Source organism: Hyaena hyaena, unplaced genomic scaffold, assembly GCF_003009895.1.
Source record: "Hyaena hyaena isolate Hyena2069 unplaced genomic scaffold, ASM300989v1 scaffold_469, whole genome shotgun sequence".
In the NCBI taxonomy this organism is placed as follows: Eukaryota; Metazoa; Chordata; class Mammalia; order Carnivora; family Hyaenidae; genus Hyaena; species Hyaena hyaena.
This window is the reverse complement of record NW_024081103.1, coordinates 884,648-907,032: the sequence shown is the minus strand read 5'-3', so window position 1 is coordinate 907,032 and position 22,385 is coordinate 884,648. Positions and strand designations below refer to the sequence as shown.

Genomic DNA, 22,385 nt, shown 5'->3' with positions numbered 1-22,385 from the left:
CAAGGCACTACAGGCATGCTGGGCAAGATCAATCTTCACTTTCAGGACTGTCCCTGGAATGCAGACTATTTTGTATCCACGTGCATTTTCAAAAGCCCATGGGGGACAGTGGGTAGCACTATCCTTCCATTAAGGACAACTGCTAGTTTCTAATCCACTTTGATGCTATTTAAAAAAAAATTTTTTTTAATGCTTGTTTTTGAGAGCGAGCGAGCGAGCGAGCAAGCGTGAGAGTGAGTGACGAGGGGAGGGGCAGAGAGAGAGGGAGACACAGAATGTGAAGCAGGCTTCAGACTCCGAGCTGTCAGCACAGAGCCCAACGTGGGGCTCGAACTCACGAACTGTGAGATCATGACCTGAACTGAAGTCAGACGCCCAATCAACTGAGCCACCCAGGCACCCCGATGTTATTTTTACTAAAAATCAATAAACTGGTGCTCTGACTTGCACACTTCCAGGTATAAAGATCAAGAAGTTATGATATGGTAATCCAGTAATGAGCCCCAAAGCTGTAATGACAAGACCACAGAGTTATTCCTCCGAAGCCCTGCTTGGGAGGCCAGAAGGTCTTCCTCAAAATAGGGCCCTTGCACCAACTGCATATTTTCAAACTGCAATAGCAGAATAATTTCCCAATTTGCAAGTAAGTTTTTACAGTATACCCTTTCTAAAGTTATTTTCAAAAAATGGTTAGGTTATGTTCCCCAACCAGGATCTCACCTCATAGCATTCACAGTAGTTTTTAAGACATCCTGATCGTTTGCAATTACACCCTTTGCTGTGACGTCGATCTGATTCTCCTTCCTTTCCTTTCCCGATCTTAGGCTTAAAAGCTTCTGGATTTCTGTCAAGGCATGCCTATCAAAACAGATCAACTATCAACTGAAGTTCAATCATAGAAGATTACATACAGCAAAAGGAACTAATTTTCATTGTAAAACAACTGAGTTCTAAAAACATCAGGCGAAACTGGAAATTTCTGTCAGTTAAATAAAATAAAAAATAATCACCTTTATTGCTTTTTGCCTTTCATTTTCATGTTCCAAATTATTATAACAATTAGTACAATTGCAGTTGTTGCAAAATTCACCATTTGCAAAGCAATCACAATATCTGGAATACAAAAATTGTGAAAATCACATAAAAAGGTCATTGGTTTTGCTTTTTTTTTTTTTTTATGTTTATTTATCTTGAGAGAGCGAGCTAGAGCAGGGGGAGAGGTAGAGAGAGAGGGAGAGAAAAAGTCCCAAGCAGGCTCCTTGCTGTCAGCACAGAGCCCAACACAGGGCTCAAACCCATGAACTGAGAGACTGTAACCTGAGCCAAAACCAAGAGTCGGACATTTAACCAAACGAGTCACCCAGGCACCCCAGAAAAGTCATTGTTAAAATAAACAAAAGTAGAAATTATCTGATTAAAAGCATTATATATACAGTAAAACATTTTAGAATGTACTCAGAGCCACCAACTTACAGACTTAATATATACTGATTGTCAAGCACGTGATCAGGCTCAAAATTAAAGTCATTGGCTCCTAGAATTTTGTTTAGAAAACTTAGTTCCGGTAGTGACCACTGTCAACACAAAAGCTATGTGATTTTCTGTGAACCCAAAGTCAGTCATTTCAAAATCATTAAAATAGGAAAAACATGATCAATATTCCAGTAGTGCAATCTGCTTACCTGAACTACAGCCACACTTCTTGGGATTTTAAACCACTTACATGACCAATGCTTTTCACTTACCTGTTTCATGTCAAATCTTTTGGTTCAGAACTAATATGCAAATTACTCATCCAACAAAATTGTTTTTAATTTTTTTCTTTTTTTTGAGAGAGAGTGTGCACAAGCAGGGGAGGGGCAGAGAGAGAGGGAGATAGAGAGTCTGCGCCAACAGCAGAGAGCCTGACGAGGGGCTCAAACTCATGAACTGTATGATCACAACCTGAGCTGAAGTCAGACCCTTAACTGACTAAGCTACCCAGGTGCCCCCATCCAACAATTTTTAAAGCTACTCGGAGTACCACCTCACTTAGGAGACCAAACATAAAGGTCATAAATATAATCAAATTTATTATTATTAACAAAAGAGACTATGTCTGTCTCATGCTACTGTGTCTCTAAATTTCCACTCCAGTGCCTCATCCACGGTAAAGACTATAAAATAACTTTCTGAATGAATGAAATAGTAGTTTTACACCATCATATGTGCTCAGACATTCACTTGCATGTTTATTTAAATTACTTGGGCTTATGAAACTGGTTTAAGAATTTTTATTTAACTCCATTTACTTTTTTTTTTAATGTTTTATTTATTTCTGAGAGAGAGAGAGAGAGAGAGAGAGAGAGAGACATATGAGCAAGGGAGGGTCAGAGAGAGAGGGAGATACAGAATCCGAAACAGGTTCCAGGCTCAGAGCTGTCTGTCAGCACAGAGCCTGTCATGGGGCTTGAACTCATGAACCATGAGATCATGACCTGAGCCAAAGTCGGATGCTTAACTGACTGAGCCACCCAGGCACCCCAAACTCCATTTACTATTAAAGCTATTTTCACTTATATTAAATGAAGAAACAACAGCAAAAAGACTTACAATTTCAAACACAGCGATTTTGTACAATTACAGGGCTTTCTGGGCCGACTGGCAGACTCTGATGGGATTATGCTATACATATACAAAAAAAAAAACCAAAAACACATTTTAATCAATTAAAGATAACTATGAAAAATTAGAAATGTCTCTGTAAATTCCTCCTAAAATAAAGCTTTAACAAATGTATCCATCTCTAATAATCCATCTTTATGTCGATTATAAAAGGTATTATAAAAGGTAGTGAGGAGAAAGAGGTGTACAGGGTTGGAACTGGGGAGAGGTGTGTACTAGTCCCATGCAATTAACTAAGCACTGCTTCTAAACCAATATTGCAAAGGAAGCAATGCACAGATTAAAAAACAGACTAACAACAACAACAAAAAAGGCAAGGATCTAACATAACAATTTAAAAACTAGTTAACACATTTTTAAATACGTATTCAGGATGTGTGAGAGAGAGAGAGAGAAGAAAGAGACAGAAAATATGTGGCAAAACTGATGAATCTAAGTAAAAGATACTTGGGAGTTCTGTGACTGGCTCCTGTAATTTTTCTGTTTAAAGCATCTCAAAATAAAAAGTTCTATAAAGGCATGCTCACATGGCTTTGAGGAAAAAATATCATATGAATGTGTTTTGAAATATATAAATTTGATGCTACATTTAACCTGATGCAACAACTTCCCTGACGTATTTTCAAAAGACTCACCCATTGAACGGGAGTCTTGCCTGGGTCTGGATACCAGGTGCTCCAGTGAAGTTTGAGTTGCTTGCTATGGACACATACGAAGACTGCTGTAACTACGTAGAAAGAAAGGTAATTTTAGACCATATTTACAAAAATGCACAATACTCTCAGATAGAATGATCAGTAAGAAACGCAAATTCATCCACTAACATAGGAAAAACAGTATGGAGAATTTCATACAGACGCACTACTTCATGGAGCCCTTCCAAAGACCCAAACTAATACTAAGGGTGAAAACAACGTGAACATTTTAAAGTACTACATGGTATAAATACAAGTTATTTTTCATAGAGGAGTAAGTATATCAGGATTAGGAAATTCTGGATGAATGCCCCAAAACTATAAGTATTAACCTGTAGTGGCTAGAAAAATGCAATGTGTTACTTGTAAATAAAACAGGCACTATACTGATCATTCATCACATTATAAGTTATAGGGAATGAGAAATTACATGGGCAATAATTTTCTGTTTTACATTGATTTCTACACAAAAAGAGATACTAGAGAGAAAAAATACTGGACACTCCTTTTCTAATCAGTAGCCACATTAGCATACTCCATGATACATTTCATCAAAATATACAGGTTTCTGTTTCTCTCTCTCTTTTATTTATTTATTTAAAAAAATTTTTTTAACATTTACTTTTGAGAGACAGAGACAAAGCAGGGGAGGGGCAGAGAGAGGAGACACAGAATCTGAATCAGGCTCCAGGCTCTGAGCTGTCAGTCCAGAGCCAGCTGCCAGCCCAGAGCCTGACGTGGGGCTAGAACTCACAGACAGCGAGATCATGACCTGTGCTGAAGTAGGACGCTCAACCGACTGAGCTACCCAGGCGCCCCTGTTTCTCTCTTATAATCTGAGTAGATGAATTCAACAGCTGAGAACATGATGCTTATATGCTGGATTCTTAAGTGAAAAAGAAAACTTCCATCAGCTTTCTGGAAGCAGCACTCCTAACCCTCACCAGCCAGTGGGATAATACATGGCTTTAACTCTGGACCGGTCACTAAAGATGAGTCACTTAGAAATGTATCTCATGGTCTACTCTCCAGGAGCGAGTCCATGGCATCCTACTCATACACAAGGAAGAGCTGGATCACAGTCGTAATGCTCTCTACATGCACTTGGACTCTGCCAACTTCAACTTCATCTTCCCTTCTATCTACATGGTCTTGCCCTCTTGCCAAACTGCTCTCAGTTCCTAAGTGTCTGACTTGTATATGTGACTTGTGCTATTTCTAAATGCTAGAGATATGCAGAAATAAATTCAGAAGCTTTGTTAGCATCTTAAGATTTTGGAGACAGCCATTTTAATACTGAGTAAGATGTTTTTGAGTAGCTTCAGAATGTGATGGAGCTACACATCTTAGACCGAATTATCCTTTTTGAAATGCGACGACTCCGTTTTTCTCGCATACCTGAGTAACATACTGAGCGGGAAGCACCGCATAACCCACATTCCCTGTGCCCGGAGCCGGGGCCAGCACAGTGCCTGGGGGCAGGTTAGTGAGGTTTGGCTGGATCTGTGGCAGTGGTGTGGCGGGCATGATGAGCCGCTGCTGTGGCTGGCTGGTGGTAACTATTTGTGAAGTAGGATTGATCGGTTTGGGAACAACCTTTAAAAAAAAAAAAAGGAGGTATATCCATGATTACAAAGTAAATTTTACAGCTTCTCCATTCAGCATATCTCTCTTGTATATGAACCTTAACTTTCAATTTTAAAAGTGAATGGTCTGTTTGGGAGAGACTGGGGAACGAAGCTCTGTGGCACTCACCTGTTTGACAGTCTGCGCGGAGACGAGTGGGACTGACATCCGCACGGGAGTGGTATTAACCACCACTGGCTTTGCTTTTTAAAAAAGGGGAGAAAGGACAATTTATTTTCAGAAAATAGTGCTTGAAACGCTTACGATACTTAGTTCTCTCAAGATACCCTCATAAAAGAGCTTAAAGAATATCATTTGTTTCCTGTTTAGAGCAATCTTTAATCAAGATAGTTACCTTTTCAAAATTCCTTAGCCCATCTACCAAGGACCTTACATCTAAGGGAGCTATAGTCTATCCACCTTTGAAGGAAATGTTTGTCATTTAAGAGAGTCTACTGAAAATATTTCAATCTGCACTCAGGTGATTTAAACATTCCTTACTAAAGCCAGTCAGTTGAAATGTATAAATTTTAAAAACCTGCCATTCAGGAGCTTGAGTAACAATGCTGTTCTATATTCTAATTGCCATGTTTGTACTGAAACCTGAGAAGATATCCTTTTTGTATGATTCATTATTTACAGAGTACCTACTAAAAGGGAGCACAGCATGAAGGTGAAGAATACAGTCTCTTAAGTCATAATACCCTGGGGGTTCAAATCCCAATTCTGCTGCTTACTAAGTCTCTTTGCTTGTATCCCCATCTACAACATGGGGATAGTACCTCCCTTATAGAGTATAAGGATGAAATATGTTAAACCATGAACATTTATTAGAACAGTGTCCAACAAATAGTAAGTGCTCAATAAATGTTAGTTGCCACTAATGTGATTTTTGTTATTACAACCAGTATTACTATATAAATGGCATTGTGGACAGTGTTCCAGGGAAACTAAAGTATAAAGGCACTTGCTCAAAGAGGTTACACGCCAGTAGAGCAGATGAGACATAATACACAAATAAAATAAACATGATTCAAAAAGAGAAAGTGCTGCGGAGTCAAAGGGAGACAGAACGTCTGTGTGCCTGGAGAGGCCAGGAATACTGAAGGAATGCATGGTGGGCATGGTGTCTGAGGTGGGTCCTGATCAACGGTCAGGCTGCAGAGAGGCACACAGGCCGGAGCAGCACATTCCATGAGGAGGCAGAAGCATAAGAAGCGGAGGCTTGATGCTGGGAAGCAGCAAGGCATTTCACAAAATGTTGGTGAACAGACCAGTCTGGTTGGAACCTAGGGTTAAAATAGGCCAGCACAAGTCTTGAATGTTAGGGTAGAAATCTATATATTTAATCTGCATTTTTAATTCAGTAGGCGATGAGAAGTTTCTGAGGATTCTGAAGTACAGAAATATTACTTGGAATAGCACAAAAAGAAACTGTATTTGGCCGGTGTATAAAGCAGAATGGGGTTCCACAAAACAAGGAAGGGAGAAGAGAGCACAAGCTGAGGGTCTACTTGGGATGACACAGCTGGGGACGGACAGGAGAGAGCAACTGCAAGAGAGAAGGTGGAGGTGAGAGGAAGCACCCATGAGGAGGGCAGAAACTGCACGTTATTAGGGAAGAACATGGATGTCAGTGGGAAGCTTCCGGGGGGCCAGGAAGAGGACAGCAACCAGAACTAAAACGTCCCGGGTGAGCCTCTTTGAAGGGAAGATGAACCCCGACACAGAGACAAGCTATGATGAAATGGAGGAGAGAGGCTGGCACTAGACCTGTTTGTATAGACCAAAATAAATATAATCCTTAAAACTGCCTACTGCCATTTCAACAGTCTAAAAAAGGGATTTAAGACAGGAAGGCCAGCCCTTAAGGTTTTATTTATGCAAAAAGGCCTAGAGCCTGGTCTGAAGGAGAGACGCTGAGATAATGGGATCGAACAATAAAAGAAACAGAACAGACTTCCTTAGATAAAAAGGCTGGGAGGGCCAACGGCTGAAGACAGAAGGTTGAGAGTCCTGGAAGAACATTAGATGGTACTCTGACCTACAGGGAGCAGGCCCCTGCAAGCAAGGGGACAAACTAAAGGGAATGGGGGGTTGGGGGGGAGATGTCAAGAAAGTGTTTGATTCGTGGTGATGACTGCATCCCTCTCAATCACTAAAAACCACTACACTGTATGCTTAACAAGGGTGAATTCTATAGTCGACACAAATTCTATCTCAATAAATTGGTCACACAAAAAGAATGTATGAGCATGAATTATAGGAGCAGTGACATCCAATACCTAATTTGAACTTACTTCCTGTTCTAATTCTCTTCAGTTACTTCAGCTTTATTCAGTTCAGTTATAAAAACCACTACAGAATGGTCTAAGCAATACTAAAAAGAATTAAAAGGTGAATTAAAAGAGATTAAAAGACTGAATTCCTCCTTGGAACACAGAAGAACGGACGCCCTACTCCACTTGCTCCTTGGAAAGGAGATGCTGGCCATCGTTCCATGAGCACCTACAGCAGTGACTCAGGTGACTCACCGAAACAATGGGAAGGAGTGTGTGGCCTGCCCTCAGTCACATCAAATGACAGGTGCAGATGATTTTATTTGGATAATAAAGAAAGGGTTAACTGTCTCCATGTGTGTGTGTGTGTGTGTGTGTGTGTGTGTGTGTGCGTGCGTGCGCGCGCGCGCCCACCCACAAGAGCTAGAAATTTTTGGGAACTCTAGGTTACGTTAGCTTTGCATCTGCACACTGAGTTTTCACTAAAACCTGGGAAATGAAGACAATATAAAATGAAGTGGTCAGAAAAGAGAACAGTACAAATTACCTAGGGAAAGGGGGACATATTAATGTTACATAACTACATTAACAGTCTCTATTTCTATTCCCCTCAACTTTTGAGCACAGCCCCAGATTACTATTATTGCCATTTTCATAGTAGCTGGAATAATCTTTTCTTTTTTAGTCTTTAACAGAAATTCTGAACAATCCTGTTAGAAGAGCCTCCTTCCAAATTTTAGAAACCATACGTGCAAGTGTTTAAGGTTTTTTAATTTCTTAAATTGACTTTCTCACCAAGATGGGAGATTACATTCTAGATTAACCATGAAGTCTTCTGGATCTTTCTAGTGTGCAGCCTGCAAACCAGCCAGCAGTTAACATGGTGGCACCTCTGAACACTGGTTTTGTACGGCGTTGGTGGGAAATGTACAAGATGACCCCAACTCCCTTTGGCATAAGGAAATCCCTCACTGGAAATTAAGCCCTTGGAAAGACATATTAATACATTCATGAACGAAAGCAACTATTTTTCATCCATCTCTAATAAAAACTATAAACTTAGTTCATTATTCCCGCAAAATAATATGTATTTTATATACCTAGGTCTCTTACCGGACAGGAGAACAAAAAAAGAAAAATATGGGTGGGCGTAAGGGAAATTGCATAGGCGGTTGTGTATGTGAGCAGGCCGGAAAAGGGTATATACAGGAAGAACTGAAGGAGCTGGAAAGGAGCTGAAGGAGAGAGGGAAAGTTGAAGGTAGAAGGCAAAAAAGAAAGAAGCAGAGAAATAGAAAAAGGTATGGGGGCGGGGGGGAGGGGACGGATTTCCAGGAGGCAAAGAGCCCAAGTAGAGACAGGCAGAAAGGTAGATAGAAACTTGGAAAAGAAGGTACCAGTAATTAGAATTAAGTAGCGTCCAACCTATTCGTGTACTCTTCTTGGACCTTCAGCTTCTTTTCTACTTATACCAAAGGCTTATTATTGATTACACTTAGTGTTAACATCACACTGGAAATGGATCTCAGCGTATGATACACATACAAACACACATATAAAATATAACCAACTACATCTAATGACCGCTCCATATCATTATGATTATGTAGGTACACTGGACTTGCAGCACCTTTTAGTACCTTGCTAAGTTTAAGTACTGAGAGAATATAAAACTTGACTCCCTTCATCAGCAATATGCAAGTGTCATTTTCCTTTCGTTAAGAACACTAATAAAAAATTTTCTTCCAAAACTGGTTTAAAGAGAGATTAGAAAATATAACTACTTGATAGGTCTAACTTTAATAGAATACAAACTAAAATACTGTTTCTTCATGTATCCTCTATCTTCTCCCATCAGTAATTTAAAAAATAAATAGGTTTTCTCTTCCACAGTTTCCCTCAGTGAACTAGCTATCAGCAATAGGTTGCTCCAACCCTCCGATAAAAAAAGAGAAAACAAGTGGTCTTTAATTCTGCTATTTACATCCAGCAAATAGTAAGTCATTTACTTGCCATCAACTGCTTTGTGACATCAAAGGGATACACAGCAGTCTTCCAAGACCAAAAACTGGGTCCTAAATTATAAACTGTCCTGTGTGTCTCATATCATTTAATTTTTAACAAGCAGATAAACGTGGAGAGCGGTTATGTGTGTGGGTTTATGTGTATGGCAGGTGGTAGGAAGGGTTAAACACACACACAAAATGGAAGGACTACAAACAGGCATATCCTCCAAGAAAAGTACAACTGAGTAACATAATAGAACATTTTAATTGCTTTTTATTAGCAATTAGATTCAAAATAAGGATGAAAGTGGTATAAAGCTCTTATCATTTATACCTTGCCTACTAGTCATTTCAACTGACCCAAATCCTATCAAACAGCTTCATAGTTTAGAAAACAAGATAAATAATTCGGTTTCATCTCAATTTGTCCCACTAACATAAATGGTAGGCTTATAAACCAGCAATAATAATGGCCACCCAAAAACTGAGGAATAATTCTGATTGTCTGGTAGTCTAGTATACTGTGTACCAACTTCTAGCAGAGTGCAACACTGTATTTATATACAACTACCATTCTGTTTTGCGGCTTTCTGCAACAGTTGCTAAATTCATACTCTCGGCTGAAATGCCATACTTAATCAGGATTTCAGCAAGGACAATGTTCTTTAATCATGTTCAAAGAATTAATTACTGTTTTTAAAAAGCGGTTACTAACCTTGCTGGAGAGGTTGAGTGTTTGTACTGGGATTCTGACTAACTGGTTGGGTGGAGCTACTGGCTGTTGTGGCAGTAACAAGTCGGACATAATGAAACTTGCTTCCAGGCACTTGAATCTGCTGGACATTGGGAGCAGTTGCCAGAGGAATAATTGTCTTAAACTGTGATGTGCTCACGCCTCCAACAGTGATGGTCTGCACGGCTGATTTCACTGCCTATTAAACAATACAACATGGCTATCATTAATCTGGGATTTAACTTCCCTACTCTTTTAACTTATGACAATTGCTCAAGTAAAAAAGTATGTTCCTGTATTTCATCAAAAGCTGTTGAAAGGAACAACCTGTTCAAAGAGAAATGAAAAGAATAGTAATGAATACAGGAGTGAAATCAAAATTAATGAGTTCTATCTTCCATTTCTAGTAGTTACTTCCTTGAGAATCCGGGTCAGATGACTTGCTATGGAGAAATTACTTAAGTTATGAGAACTTACTCAGTTTTGTTAATATTTGTAAGAAAAGAATTATTTAAAAACCCCAAGAATTAAGTCTTATATTCAACATAGAGAAAAGAGGATGTAGACACTTGGCTTTATGTATTGCTACCCACCAAACTATGACAAACTTCATTTTCACATGTTCTAAAGAATCAACCGAAAAGAAACGCCCATCTTTTACCCTTATTAAGTCCAGTCAATTCAACTGTATCTGCAGATACAAATGTAGCCACTAATATATGAGTAAAGGGTCAAATTCAGTCCAAAATTATCCCAATTTTGGTTGTCAAACAAAACTAATTCTGGAAGATTCAAACTTGAGTCAATATAATCATTTTAATTCTTTCCTTCATTCTGATAAATAGCAATGTGACTTCCCAAAAAGCTAAATGAAACATCAGAGGCAGAACAGAAGTCTCTCAAGACGTCTTCAGTTGGTGTTTAGTTAGCATACAACAGACTGTCCTATAAAGGTCTAGGCCAGATTCTCCATCAATTCTATAACATCATTTTATAATTACATCCCCACCTTTGTTTCAAAAAGCCCTCATCCTAAAAGACCATTGACAGGATGTTGGAAACCTATATTATGTGGATAATAATTTATGAAAGAATAATTCTTAAGAATTTGAACATTTTCATAAAAGCCTAGAAAAATATGAGACTGAGAGAGAAGATGGTCATTTAGCATGGAAACTCAACCGACAATAGTTAAAGGAGATTACTTCATAAAATGAGACACATATTATCACAGGGCAGAGGCACCACAAAGCAGATCTAAAATAAAGATAAGAGACAACAGCCGCAACCGTTGGTTTAAATGAAAATATAAGGCTTAAGAACGGGGATAAAATGTGTACACAGGGAAGCTACTGAAAAATCAAGCAAGCATGAGACAAATATGTACAATGATGCAAGAGACACATATCAGCTCAAAATGGAAAAAAAATACAATCTTAAACAAGGTGCCTCAAGCATAGATTAGTCAATATAATATGTATGAAGAATCGTGCTTTTAAAACTCTATGTAAGATGATCTGTTTTAAATCTAGCAGCCGCATTATGAGCTAGGTATAGTGTGGCCCAAGGACAGGGGCTGGTTGGGGCGCCTGGGTGGCTCAGCTGGTTAAGCATCCAACTTCGGCTCAGGTCATGATCTCACAGTTTGTGAGTTCAAGCCTTGTGTCGGGCTCTGTGCTTATAGCTCAGAGCCTGAAGCCTCCTTCAGATTGTCTCCCTCTCTCTGGCCCTCCCCAACTTGTGCTCTGTCTCCCTCCATCTCTCAAAATAAATAAACGTTAAAAAATTTAAAAAAAAAAGGTCAGACTAGTTTAGCTAAATTTGCATAGCATACCTTTTACCAACTCTTTCAACTTTTCTGCATCCTAAGCTTCAAGCTACAACTCTTACAAGATGTATAGAATTGGGTTTTGAAAACAAAAATCAGATCTGACTGTATGTTTAAATCAGTAGATGTCTGTTTACATCTAACAGACTTCCTTACAGATCTGGATTTCCATCCACCATTGTACTGTTTCCTATTTGAACCACCTGTCCACTTCTGTTCCTTTTTCTCTTTCTTACCTTCTTTTGGGTTATTTTATTATTTCATTCCCCCTCCCTGTAGAAGCTTTTTATTTATACACTGTGTTGCTAATCTTTTAATGGTCACCCTAGAGATTACAATGGACAATGCTGGAATTAAATTAGTACTTTACACATCACCCAGGAAATGAAAAGAACCACAGAACATGAACACCATTTACTCTTGTCCCATCTTTGTGCTGTTAAGTATTTTAATTCTACCCATAATTTTTTTAATGTTTATTTTTGAGAGAGAGAGACAGAGCATGAGCAGAGGAGGGGCAGAGAGAGAAGGAGACAGAATCTGAAACAGGCTCCGGGCTCCACACTGACAGCACAGAGCCCAACATGGGGCTGGAAGCCACAAACTGTGAGGTCACAACCTGAGCTGAAGTCGGACACTTAAGTGCCTAAGCCACCCAGGTGGCCTTCTATATGTGATCATTTTAACTCCACAAGACATTCATTTACATATACTCACAAATTTACCTTTTATATATCTTCCTGCTTCAAAGCACGAATGATTTAAGATCTTTTTCCTTCTGCCTAAAGCACTCACTTGAGGATCTCCGTAAGTGTGGGTTTGCTGATGAGGAATTCTTTTCATTTTGTTCTCAAAAAATGTCCAATTATTTGTATCTAATTTTTGTTGATAAACTCATCCACGAAACTCTTAATCTCAGCTTTGTTTTCAATTTGAAAATATTCACCTGATTCCTTTTTTTTTAAATTGAGGCTTACTGGACACACAACGTTACACAAGTTTCAGGTTCATCCGATTCCTTCTTACGGTTTCCTTCTGCTGAAATTCTTCATCTCGCTACATTTCTGAATATATTAATCTTAGTTATTTTAAAACTCTGAGTCTGATAACTCTATTATCTATATTTTTTGGTTCTGAATAATTTGGTCTGGTTACCTGGTGACCTGATGACTTCTGACTAAATGCCAGACATTGTTTACAAAAAATTAAAGAAGTACTTTGAGGCTCTGAATGATGTTATATTCTTCCAGGGATAATTCACTTCGGCTTCTGGCAGGCAGTTAAAAGTAGGGGCAGATCATCCTAAATCTATCACAAATTGAGCGGCTTCAATCTTCCAGAGGCCTGGTCTATTTTTGGTTCACTCTTCCCCCTATACATTACATCAGTGGTCCCAGCTAGGAACTGTGTGTTTATAGGCTTCCACCTCCATGGTGGGCCTGAAACCAGATTTTTGTTCATGATATCTAGAAGACTGACAGATCTGCTCGGCTCCTTAACCTCTCTGTAGCCACTTTCTGCTCATCATCTCAGGCTCTCAGCCACAACTTACAAATCAGTGAATGCTCTAAGAAGTGTCACAGTGAACACGAGGCTGACTTCACTAGGCTTCCCTTTACTTCACGAATGTGGCCTCTGATGTCCTGGCTCCCTTACCAGGTCTCCAGTGACTTCCAACAGAATTTTTAAATATTATTATTTAAATATTAATATTTATTTAAAATAAATAAAATATTTTAAATATTTTTAAATATTCTCCCTGCTTTTTAGTTGCTTTTAGTGGGACAGTTGGTCTACAAGCTAGTTCTGTATAGCCAAAAACAAAATACCAACTACTTGGGTGTTTTTTTGTTTGTTTGTTTATTTCTAGGAGAGAGAGAGAGATAGCTTGAGCAGGGGAGGGTCAGAGAGAGAGGGAGACAGAGACTCTGAAATAGGCTCCAGGCTCTGAGCTGGCAGTCAGCACACAGCCCGACGCGGGGCTCGAACCCACGAACCGTGAGATCATGACCTAAGCGAAAGTCGGACGCTTAACCGACTAAGCCACCCAGGCGCCCCCAAACTACTTGGGTTTTAATCTGGGCTACAACACTCCCCTGTTGTGCGACCTTGTGCAAATAAGGTCTGAACTTAGGTACTGACTGAACTTCTCTATGCCTAAGTGTCCTCATCTGAAAATAATACCTTTCTTATAGGATTGCTGTACGGACTAAATGAGTTAAAATATATGTAGTACTCACAACATCACCTATTACAATGCTCACTAAACGTGAGCTGCTATTTGTATCATCATCATTATGCCCCTGATAGATGGGGAAAAAACTGAAGCTCAGAGAGATTAAGACATTTCCCCAAGGTCATAAAGCTAAAAAGTAGCAGAGCCAGGATTTGAACCAGACCCAATTCCAAGGGTCATTCTTTCAAGTAAGACATCATAATGCCTCCAACTTTAAATGCTTAATGAATATGTATTAAATGACTAAACAAAACTAAATAGTATCCAGTCCTCAAGAACTCTGTTAGGAACTAAAGTTGCACATTTGCCTCTAAGAAATTGAAAGTATTTTTTTATTCAGTATGCTGAATAGAAGTAGAAACACAGTTTTAAAATGTTTTTATTTTAAGACAATTTTAGACTCACAAGAAGTTACAGAACGAATACAGAGTTCCCATACTTACTCCAATAGAGTAACATCTTACATAATCATAGAACATTATCAAAATGTACCAGGAAATTGGTACAATACTATTAACTACAGAACAGAACTTATTTAGAATTTCCCAGTTTTTATATGCATTTGGGGGGGTGTATACTATAGATTTATGTAATCAACATTACCATCAAGATACAAAATTGTTCCATCACGACAAAGAAACTCTTGCACTACCCTTCACAGTCACATCCTCCTCCCCAACCCTAACTCTTCACGAACTCTAATTAAATTGCATTTTCACAACACCTGCAATAATTAGTAACCTACAACAGCAGTTACTATTTTTGCAAAAGACAGAGGCATTGGGATACAATTAATTTCTTTCAGAATATACAAGTTAGTCCCTTCTTTAAAGTACAGTGGTCTGAGAAACTCCATGTGAATGCTCCTCTGAACATACAACATTACCAGCAAAAATAGTTAATGTGCACTCAATAAAAACCCTCCGGTATCTCTATTTCCTGATTAACATCCTTGACAGCTGGGTTAAACAGCTATCTGGGGCGCCTGGGTAGCTCCGTCGGTTAAGCGCTGACTTCAGCTCAGGTCATGATCTCATAGTTTGTGAGTTCAAGCTCCACGTCAGGCTCTGTGCTGACAACTAGCTCAGAGCCTGGAGCCTGCTTCAGATTCAGTGTCTCCCTCTCTGCCCCTCCCTTGCTCACGCTGTCTCTCAAAAATAAATAAACTTTAAAAAAAAGCAGCTATCTTAATTTAAATTCAGATGGCAACATTTAACATGTATTAAGGGCTGCCCTAAAATACATGACCTTGAAATATTTTATTTGTACTATTTCCTAAGCTATTTCTATTTACAGATTAATATTATAATTATATGTTTAAAAATAAATTTTTTTGAACATTATTTTCCAATTAGCAATTGGCAAAAGTCTTTGCTTAACTCAAGTTTACCTAAAGAAAAGGAATAAAACACTCTACTTGTTCTGCAAATGAGGACTCTTATTCTATTTGGTAAAGCTGGAGAGAGAAAGAGGGAAGGAGGGAGGGAAAGCGGGGGAGAGAGAAAGAAACAAAGTCAACCAATACTCTAAAACAATGAGTTTGTAGAGTTCCATATTTGGTTCTGTTTGTAAATACTGCTTAGAAATCACTGTTGGGACATATGGGCTTTGGTTCCAGTTAGTCTCAATCTTGTGTGTATTTTGGCAAGCAACCTAATGCTTTGTATCTTTGTTTCTCTATTGTACAAGGGAGAACATTACCACTAAATGAAATTCATATAGCACTTTGAGACATCTGCACAAATTGTACTATTTCAAACAGATATTAAGATGACCTTTGTTTAATCTACTGCAAAAGCAGAACAATATTTTCCTTAACGCTAATTGGGTAGTGTTTACTAAAGTGTGTTTCATTAAACATTAGCTCCTCAGGATTAGTTATTACATGAAACAGCCTACTTTGTTGAATTAATTTATGAAACCCTAAGGTAAACAAAGATAAACAAAAGCCTTCCCAGAGCCCTTACTATGCTAATGACTACTATAAAGTTCCTAGATGGGTATGGTATAGGATACTTCTCAAACTTATTTGACAGTAGCATTTGGAGGGGAAATCAATCTTTATTTCTTTTCTTTTCTTTTTAAAATATAATAGTGTCAAGAGAAAGGCAGAGAGTATCATGTAAAGATACCCTATAGGAAATAGTTTCTCACAGAAGTTATAATATAGAATGTTAGCACAAACATAATTAATCTTAAGCAACTTGCACCATAAATATTTGTGAAATCCCTTAAAGTAGCAATTCATATGTATTTCTACATAGAATATAACTTGAGACTCATTTTGAATCTAGGTAAATAGCTAATTTTGGCATAATTCTATAAGAGGAAAGAACTTAGGTTTTTCTTTTCTTTTTTATTGAAATATAATTGACATAACATTGTATTAGTTTTAGGTTTATAAAATAATGATTTTATATATGTATATATTGCAAACTGATTACCACAATAAGTTAACATCCATTACTACACAGAATGAGGTTTTTCTGTGATGAGAAGTTTTGGAATCTACTTTTTGAGATCTACTCTCTTAGCAACTTTGAAATATACACTATTGTTAACTAAAATCATCATGCTGTAATTACATTCCCAGAACTTATCTTAGATAACTGGAACTTTGAACATTTTCATCACCTTCACTCATTTTACCCCCCACCTCACAGCAAACACCAATCTGTTCCCTGCATCTATCTATGAGTTCATTTTTCTTTTTCAAGATTCCACATATAAGTGAAGTCACACAGTTATTTATCTTTCTGTATCTGACTTAAAGTCATTTAGTATAATGCCTTCAAGAGGGCCTTCCACATTGCGGCACATGGTAGGATTTTACTCTTTTTTTATGGCTGAATACTATTCCATTCATTATACATAATATATACTACATCTTCATTATCTATTCATCTGTCAAAAGACACTTAGGTTGTTTTCATGTCCTGGTTATTGTAAATGAAGCTGATCTTACTTCCTTCAGTTAAATACCTGAAAATCTAATTGCTGGATTGTATGGTAGTTTTATTTTTAATTGGGGGGGAGGGAGACTTCCACACTGTTCTCCATAGTGGCTGCACCAGTTTATGTTCCCACCAACAGTGCACCAGTGTCCCGTGACATCCTCGCCAGCACCTGTTTCTTGTCATTGCCAACAGCCATTCTAACAGGTGTGAGGTGGTATCTCATTGTGGCTTTGATTTGCACTTCCCAAGTGATGCTGAGCATCTTTTCATGTGCCGGTTGGCCACTTGTATGTCTTCTTTGGAAAAATGTCTATTCAGTTCCTCTGTCCATTTTTTGATTGGATTGTTTGGTTTTTCTCAGTTGAGTTCTAGTTCTTTATATATTTTCAATATCACCCCTTCTCACCGGGCAGAATCTTCGCTTTCAGCGCCTCTTGACCGAGTGTCAAGAGCAGCTCGATATTCTGAGGGACAAGTAGCCTGCCTAGGCCTCCTCTGGCTACAGCAAGGGCAGGACCACACCCTCGCCACTGACGACGCGCAGGACCACCTCTCACCCCGTCAGGCTACAGAAGAACGAGGAGACACTGGCAGGAGGTGGGCTGTCCCGCGCCAGCACCGGCCCAGCTCCCTGGGCAGAATTCTCCTATTTCCTGGGCCTGTTGCTCCCTCAGCAGGAGGAAGCTCTGCCTGCCACTCATCCCTCCCTCCAGGACCCCTGTGCGGAGCTGGGGCTGGGACCCTGTCCTGCTGCCCTTGGGTCAGTGAGGCACTCCCAGGCCTGGCGTCTCCAGCACGGTCCCGAGGTGGACACTAGTCCCTGCCATTGCAGGCACCGTGCTGCTTCAGCTATGACGAATGAGCCATTTGTGAAAGAGAGAGAACCCTGAAACATTAGTGTATTATGCGGTCAGTAGACTGACTCTGAGACCTATGTAAAAGGAAAGGCTATTCCAACACGGACTATTTTTGTACTAGAATTTGCTAACTTGTAATATGGAATTTTCCTTTTGGCCAATAATCAGGATTTCCCTATAAGTCACTTGGACATTGGTCACTTGTAGGAAATTTAAACTCTTAATTATGACAGCTACATTGAAAAATAATTGTACTGAAATTAACTTGTCTATCTTCATTTGGTTTTAATTTTTAAATGTTTATAAAAAGAGACTGTTTTGGGGAGAATGGGGCAGAGGGGTGGGCGATTTCTTTTGTAAGTGTAAAATAAATGAACACGAATTGGATACCAAAAAAAAAAAAAATACTTTGCAAATATTTTCCCCCATTCTACAGGTCGCTTTTCCATTTTGTTGATGGTTTTCTTTGCTGTGCAAAAGCTTTTAAGTTTGATGTAGTCCCACTTACTTACTTTTGCTTTTGGTGTCAAATCCAAAAAATCATTGCCAAGACTGATGTCAAAGACCCTTATTATTTTCTTCTAGGAGTTATATGGTTTCAGGTCTTATGTTCAAGTCTTTAATCGATTTTGAGTTTATTTTTGTGCATGATGTTCAGATAATAGTAGTTTCATTCTTTTGCATGTAGCTGTCCAGTTTCCCTAACACCATTTACTAAAGAAACTATCCTTCCCCCACTGTATTTTTGGCTCCTTGGTCATAAATTAATCAACCATATATATGTGGGTTATTTCTGGGCTCTCTGTGCCACTGATCTGTGTTTATGACAATACCATACTGTTTTTATTATAACGGTTTTGTAATATAGTTTAAAATCAAGACTTTGTAGGGTTCCATATTAATATAGCTTTTAAAAATTTATGACAGAATGTTTATAGAGTTTATCATCATGAAGAAACTATGTTTACATTACCCTAATTCCCAAACTTCAGGTTATTAAATTAAATAAACCCACCAAGAAGCAAATCTGCAAGCTAAGCCTTGTAAATGCTTCCAGGCTAAGAGACAAATGAGAGAATAAGAAGAAATAAATACTATGTGTATTATATGATTAATGTCAGAGTCAAACTTTGAGATGAATACCATGACTTTCAGCACTCTTCTACTGACTGGAAATATTATGAAATAGCTATTAAGGGATTCTTTTGCTATTTTTTCACAGATATTAAGCCAACTTATGTGTATTTACAGTTACAAATTACAGTGACAAGGATGAGTAATTTAAATATATGACTATCCGTAGAAACATTCAAGGAAAGGGTTAAATGACCATAAAAGGCAAAATCAACACAACCTGCTCTCTAAGCATCAGCCTTATACAAATCAGAAGCCTGCCCTACTAAGAATAGATAAAAGAACCTATATAACAAACAAATGAACAAAGAAAAAAAAAGACAAACAAAAAACCAGATTCTTGAATAGAGAACAAATTGGTGGTTGCCAGACAGGAGGTAGGTAGGGGGATGGGTGAAATAAAGAGGATTAAGGGCACACTTATTGTAACGAGCACTGAATAATGTATAGAATTGTTGTATCATTATACTGTACACCTGAAATTAATATCACACTGTATGTTAATTATACTTCAGTAACAAAAAGGAAGGAAAAAAGGAAAAAATTACAGAACAATTAACTATAGCTACCGATTATGACACAGGCGAATCAGACATTTATATTGTAAAGCAAGTTTTAAATTATTAAATTCGGTATTATAACAAAAATAATTTTGAAATAAATTATTTGGAGAGGAAAAGAACCTATATATAGACCAGTTCATGATGAAAGCTAGCATCTCAAATCAACAGAGAGTGATATGAATTAGCTACCTGGTCTGAAGAAAAAGAGCTGGATCTCTATAATTCCACGTAATAAATTTCAAATAAACCAAAGATTTAACCTTAAGAAAACACCAAAACCAAACTGGCGTAAAGCTAGCGACACAGACCAATGGAACAGAACAGAGTCTACAAATAAACCTGAACATATATGGTCGAATGATTCCTGACCAGGGTGCCAAGACCACTCAATGTGGAAAAGACAAAAGGTGTCTCAGGAAAACTGGATATCTACGTGGAAGACAATGAAGTTGGATCCTTTGCCAACATTATATAAAAAAAATTAACTCAAAAGGAATCCATGATCTAAATGTAAGATCTAATACTAAAAAACTCTTAGAAGAAAAACATGATGCTTCATGACACTGGATTTGGCAATGGTTTCTTGGATATGAAACTAAAGGCACAGGAAATAAAAGAAAAAAATAGACATACGAGACCTTCATGAAAATTTTTAAATTTTGTGCTTCAAAAGACACAATCAACAAAGTAAAACAGCAACTCAAAGAATGAGAGGAAATACTCATTAATCATAAAACTGATAAGGAATTAAGACCAGAATAAAGAGAGAACTTTAAAAAAAAAAAAAAAGCCTTATAAGTTTATTTATTTGGAGAGAGAGAGAAAGAGCTCACAAGTGGGTGAGGGGCAAAGAGAAGAAGAGACAGAATCCAAAGCAGACTCTGTGCCATCAACACAGAGCCCAAGGTGGGGCATGAACTCACAAACTGTGAGATCATGACCTGAGCTGAAATCAAGAGTCAGACACTTAACCAACTGCGTCACCCATGCACCCCTAAAGAGAGAACTTTTAAAACTCAAACAAACAAATGAATTAAAAAATAGGCAAAGAACTTGAAAAAACATTCCTCCAAAGACATGCAATGGCCAATAAATACATGAAAAAACATTTGAACATCACTAACCATTAGAGAAATGCAAATCAAAACTACACTGAGATACTATCTCACACCTATTAGGATGGGTACTATCAAAGTGTTGATGAGAATATGGAGAGGGGTGCCTGGGTGGCTCAGTTGGTTAACTGTCTGACTTTGGCTCAGGCCATGATCTTGTACCTAGTTGAGTTCAAGCACCGCGTCGGGCTCTGTGCTGATAGCTCACAGCCTGGAGCCTGCTTTCAGATTCTGTGTCTCCCTCTCTTGCTACCTCTCCCCCCTCTCAAAAATAAATATTTTTAAAAATTAAAAAGAATATGGAGAAATTGGAACCCTTGTGCATTACATTGTAAAATGGTACAACTGTTGTGCTAAGTATTATGATGTTTCCTCAAAAAATTAAACACAGCATGGTCATGTGATCCAAAAATTCCACTTCTGGGTATATACTCAAAGGAAATGAAAGCAGGGTCTCCAAGAGATATTTATACATCTATGTTTATGGCAGGATTATTCACAATAGCTAAAACATGGAAACCACCCAAGTGTCCATCGACAGATGAATACACATAAAATTGTTATTTAGCCTTAAAATGGAAGAAAATTCTAACATATGCTACACCATGGTGAACCTTAGAAACATTATGCTAAGTGAAATAAGCCAGTCCCAAAAAGACAAATACTGTATGATCCCACTTACTTGAGGTACTTAGAGTAGCCAGAATCATAGAGACAGAAGTAGAATGGTTGCTAAGAGCTGGGGGGAAGGAAGAACGGCAACTTGTTATATAATGGGTACAGTTTCAGTTTTCCAAGAGATGGAAAGCTGAATGGTGGGGATGGCTGGACAACAGGATGAATGCACTCAATACCAGTGAACTGTACACTTAAAAATGGTTAAGATAGTAACTTTTATGGTGTGTGTGTGTATTCTACCCAAGTAGATATCCACTTTGCAACACTGGCTATGAAAATCCATCAGGATAAAAATGATATGGAAGCTAATATTAAGTTTAAAAAACAAGAACAAATCTATCTGTTCTTATACTTAATGTACAATAAAAAAATCTTACACGTAAAATAAATAAGATAAAGCTAAGTACCTTTTTAAAAGTGAATGTGTATTTTATTATATTGGAGTAAGGAAGACATCTAGGAATAGCTCAAAAACTCAAAATTCATAAAGACAATACAATATTTTAATTTTGCACATTATTTTAATGTGCAAAATTTCTGCAAGGAAAAGAAAAAAGACAAACCCAACTGGGATAAATGTTTGTAACTGCATTAATAACAAAGGAGTAATTTCCTTAACATGCTATGGGCTTTTTTCAGTTCACAAGGGAAAAAAGACAAACCACCCAATAGGCATCAGAGTCCACAGACGAGGAGTCCAGAAGACACAAAGACATGAATAATTTTTAAACATATAAATCTATGTGAGGAGAGCCTAGGTGGCTCAGTTGATTAAGGGACCCACTCTTTATCTCGTCCCAGATCATGATTTCACAGCTTGTGGCTTGTGGGTTTGAGCCCCACCCTCACCTGTGTGCTCTTTGATGACAGCATTGAGCTTGCTTGGATTCTTTCTCTCCCTCTCTCTCTGCCCCTCCATTGCTCACTCACTCACTCACACACACAGACACACACACACACACACACAAACTCACACTCTCTCTCTCTTTCTCTTTTTTTATTTATATATATATAT

The 22,385-nt window shown here is 38.1% G+C and overlaps 1 protein-coding gene across 7 annotated transcripts in view; it reads right to left on the bottom strand.

Annotated features, from left to right (window-relative positions):
* LIN54 (lin-54 DREAM MuvB core complex component) overlaps window positions 1–22,385 on the bottom strand; it is a 65,227-nt gene that overhangs the window by 7,041 nt on the left and 35,801 nt on the right. For all 7 annotated transcript variants that reach the window (XM_039253974.1, XM_039253978.1, XM_039253973.1 and 4 more), the window contains 7 exons: window positions 9,985–10,201; window positions 5,115–5,188; window positions 4,758–4,955; window positions 3,300–3,391; window positions 2,593–2,664; window positions 1,011–1,113; window positions 721–858 (listed from right to left, as the gene is read on the bottom strand). In XM_039253974.1, coding sequence (XP_039109905.1) covers window positions 721–858; window positions 1,011–1,113; window positions 2,593–2,664; window positions 3,300–3,391; window positions 4,758–4,955; window positions 5,115–5,188; window positions 9,985–10,201 — 894 coding nt within the window. The remainder of the gene's footprint in view (window positions 1–720; window positions 859–1,010; window positions 1,114–2,592; window positions 2,665–3,299; window positions 3,392–4,757; window positions 4,956–5,114; window positions 5,189–9,984; window positions 10,202–22,385) is intronic.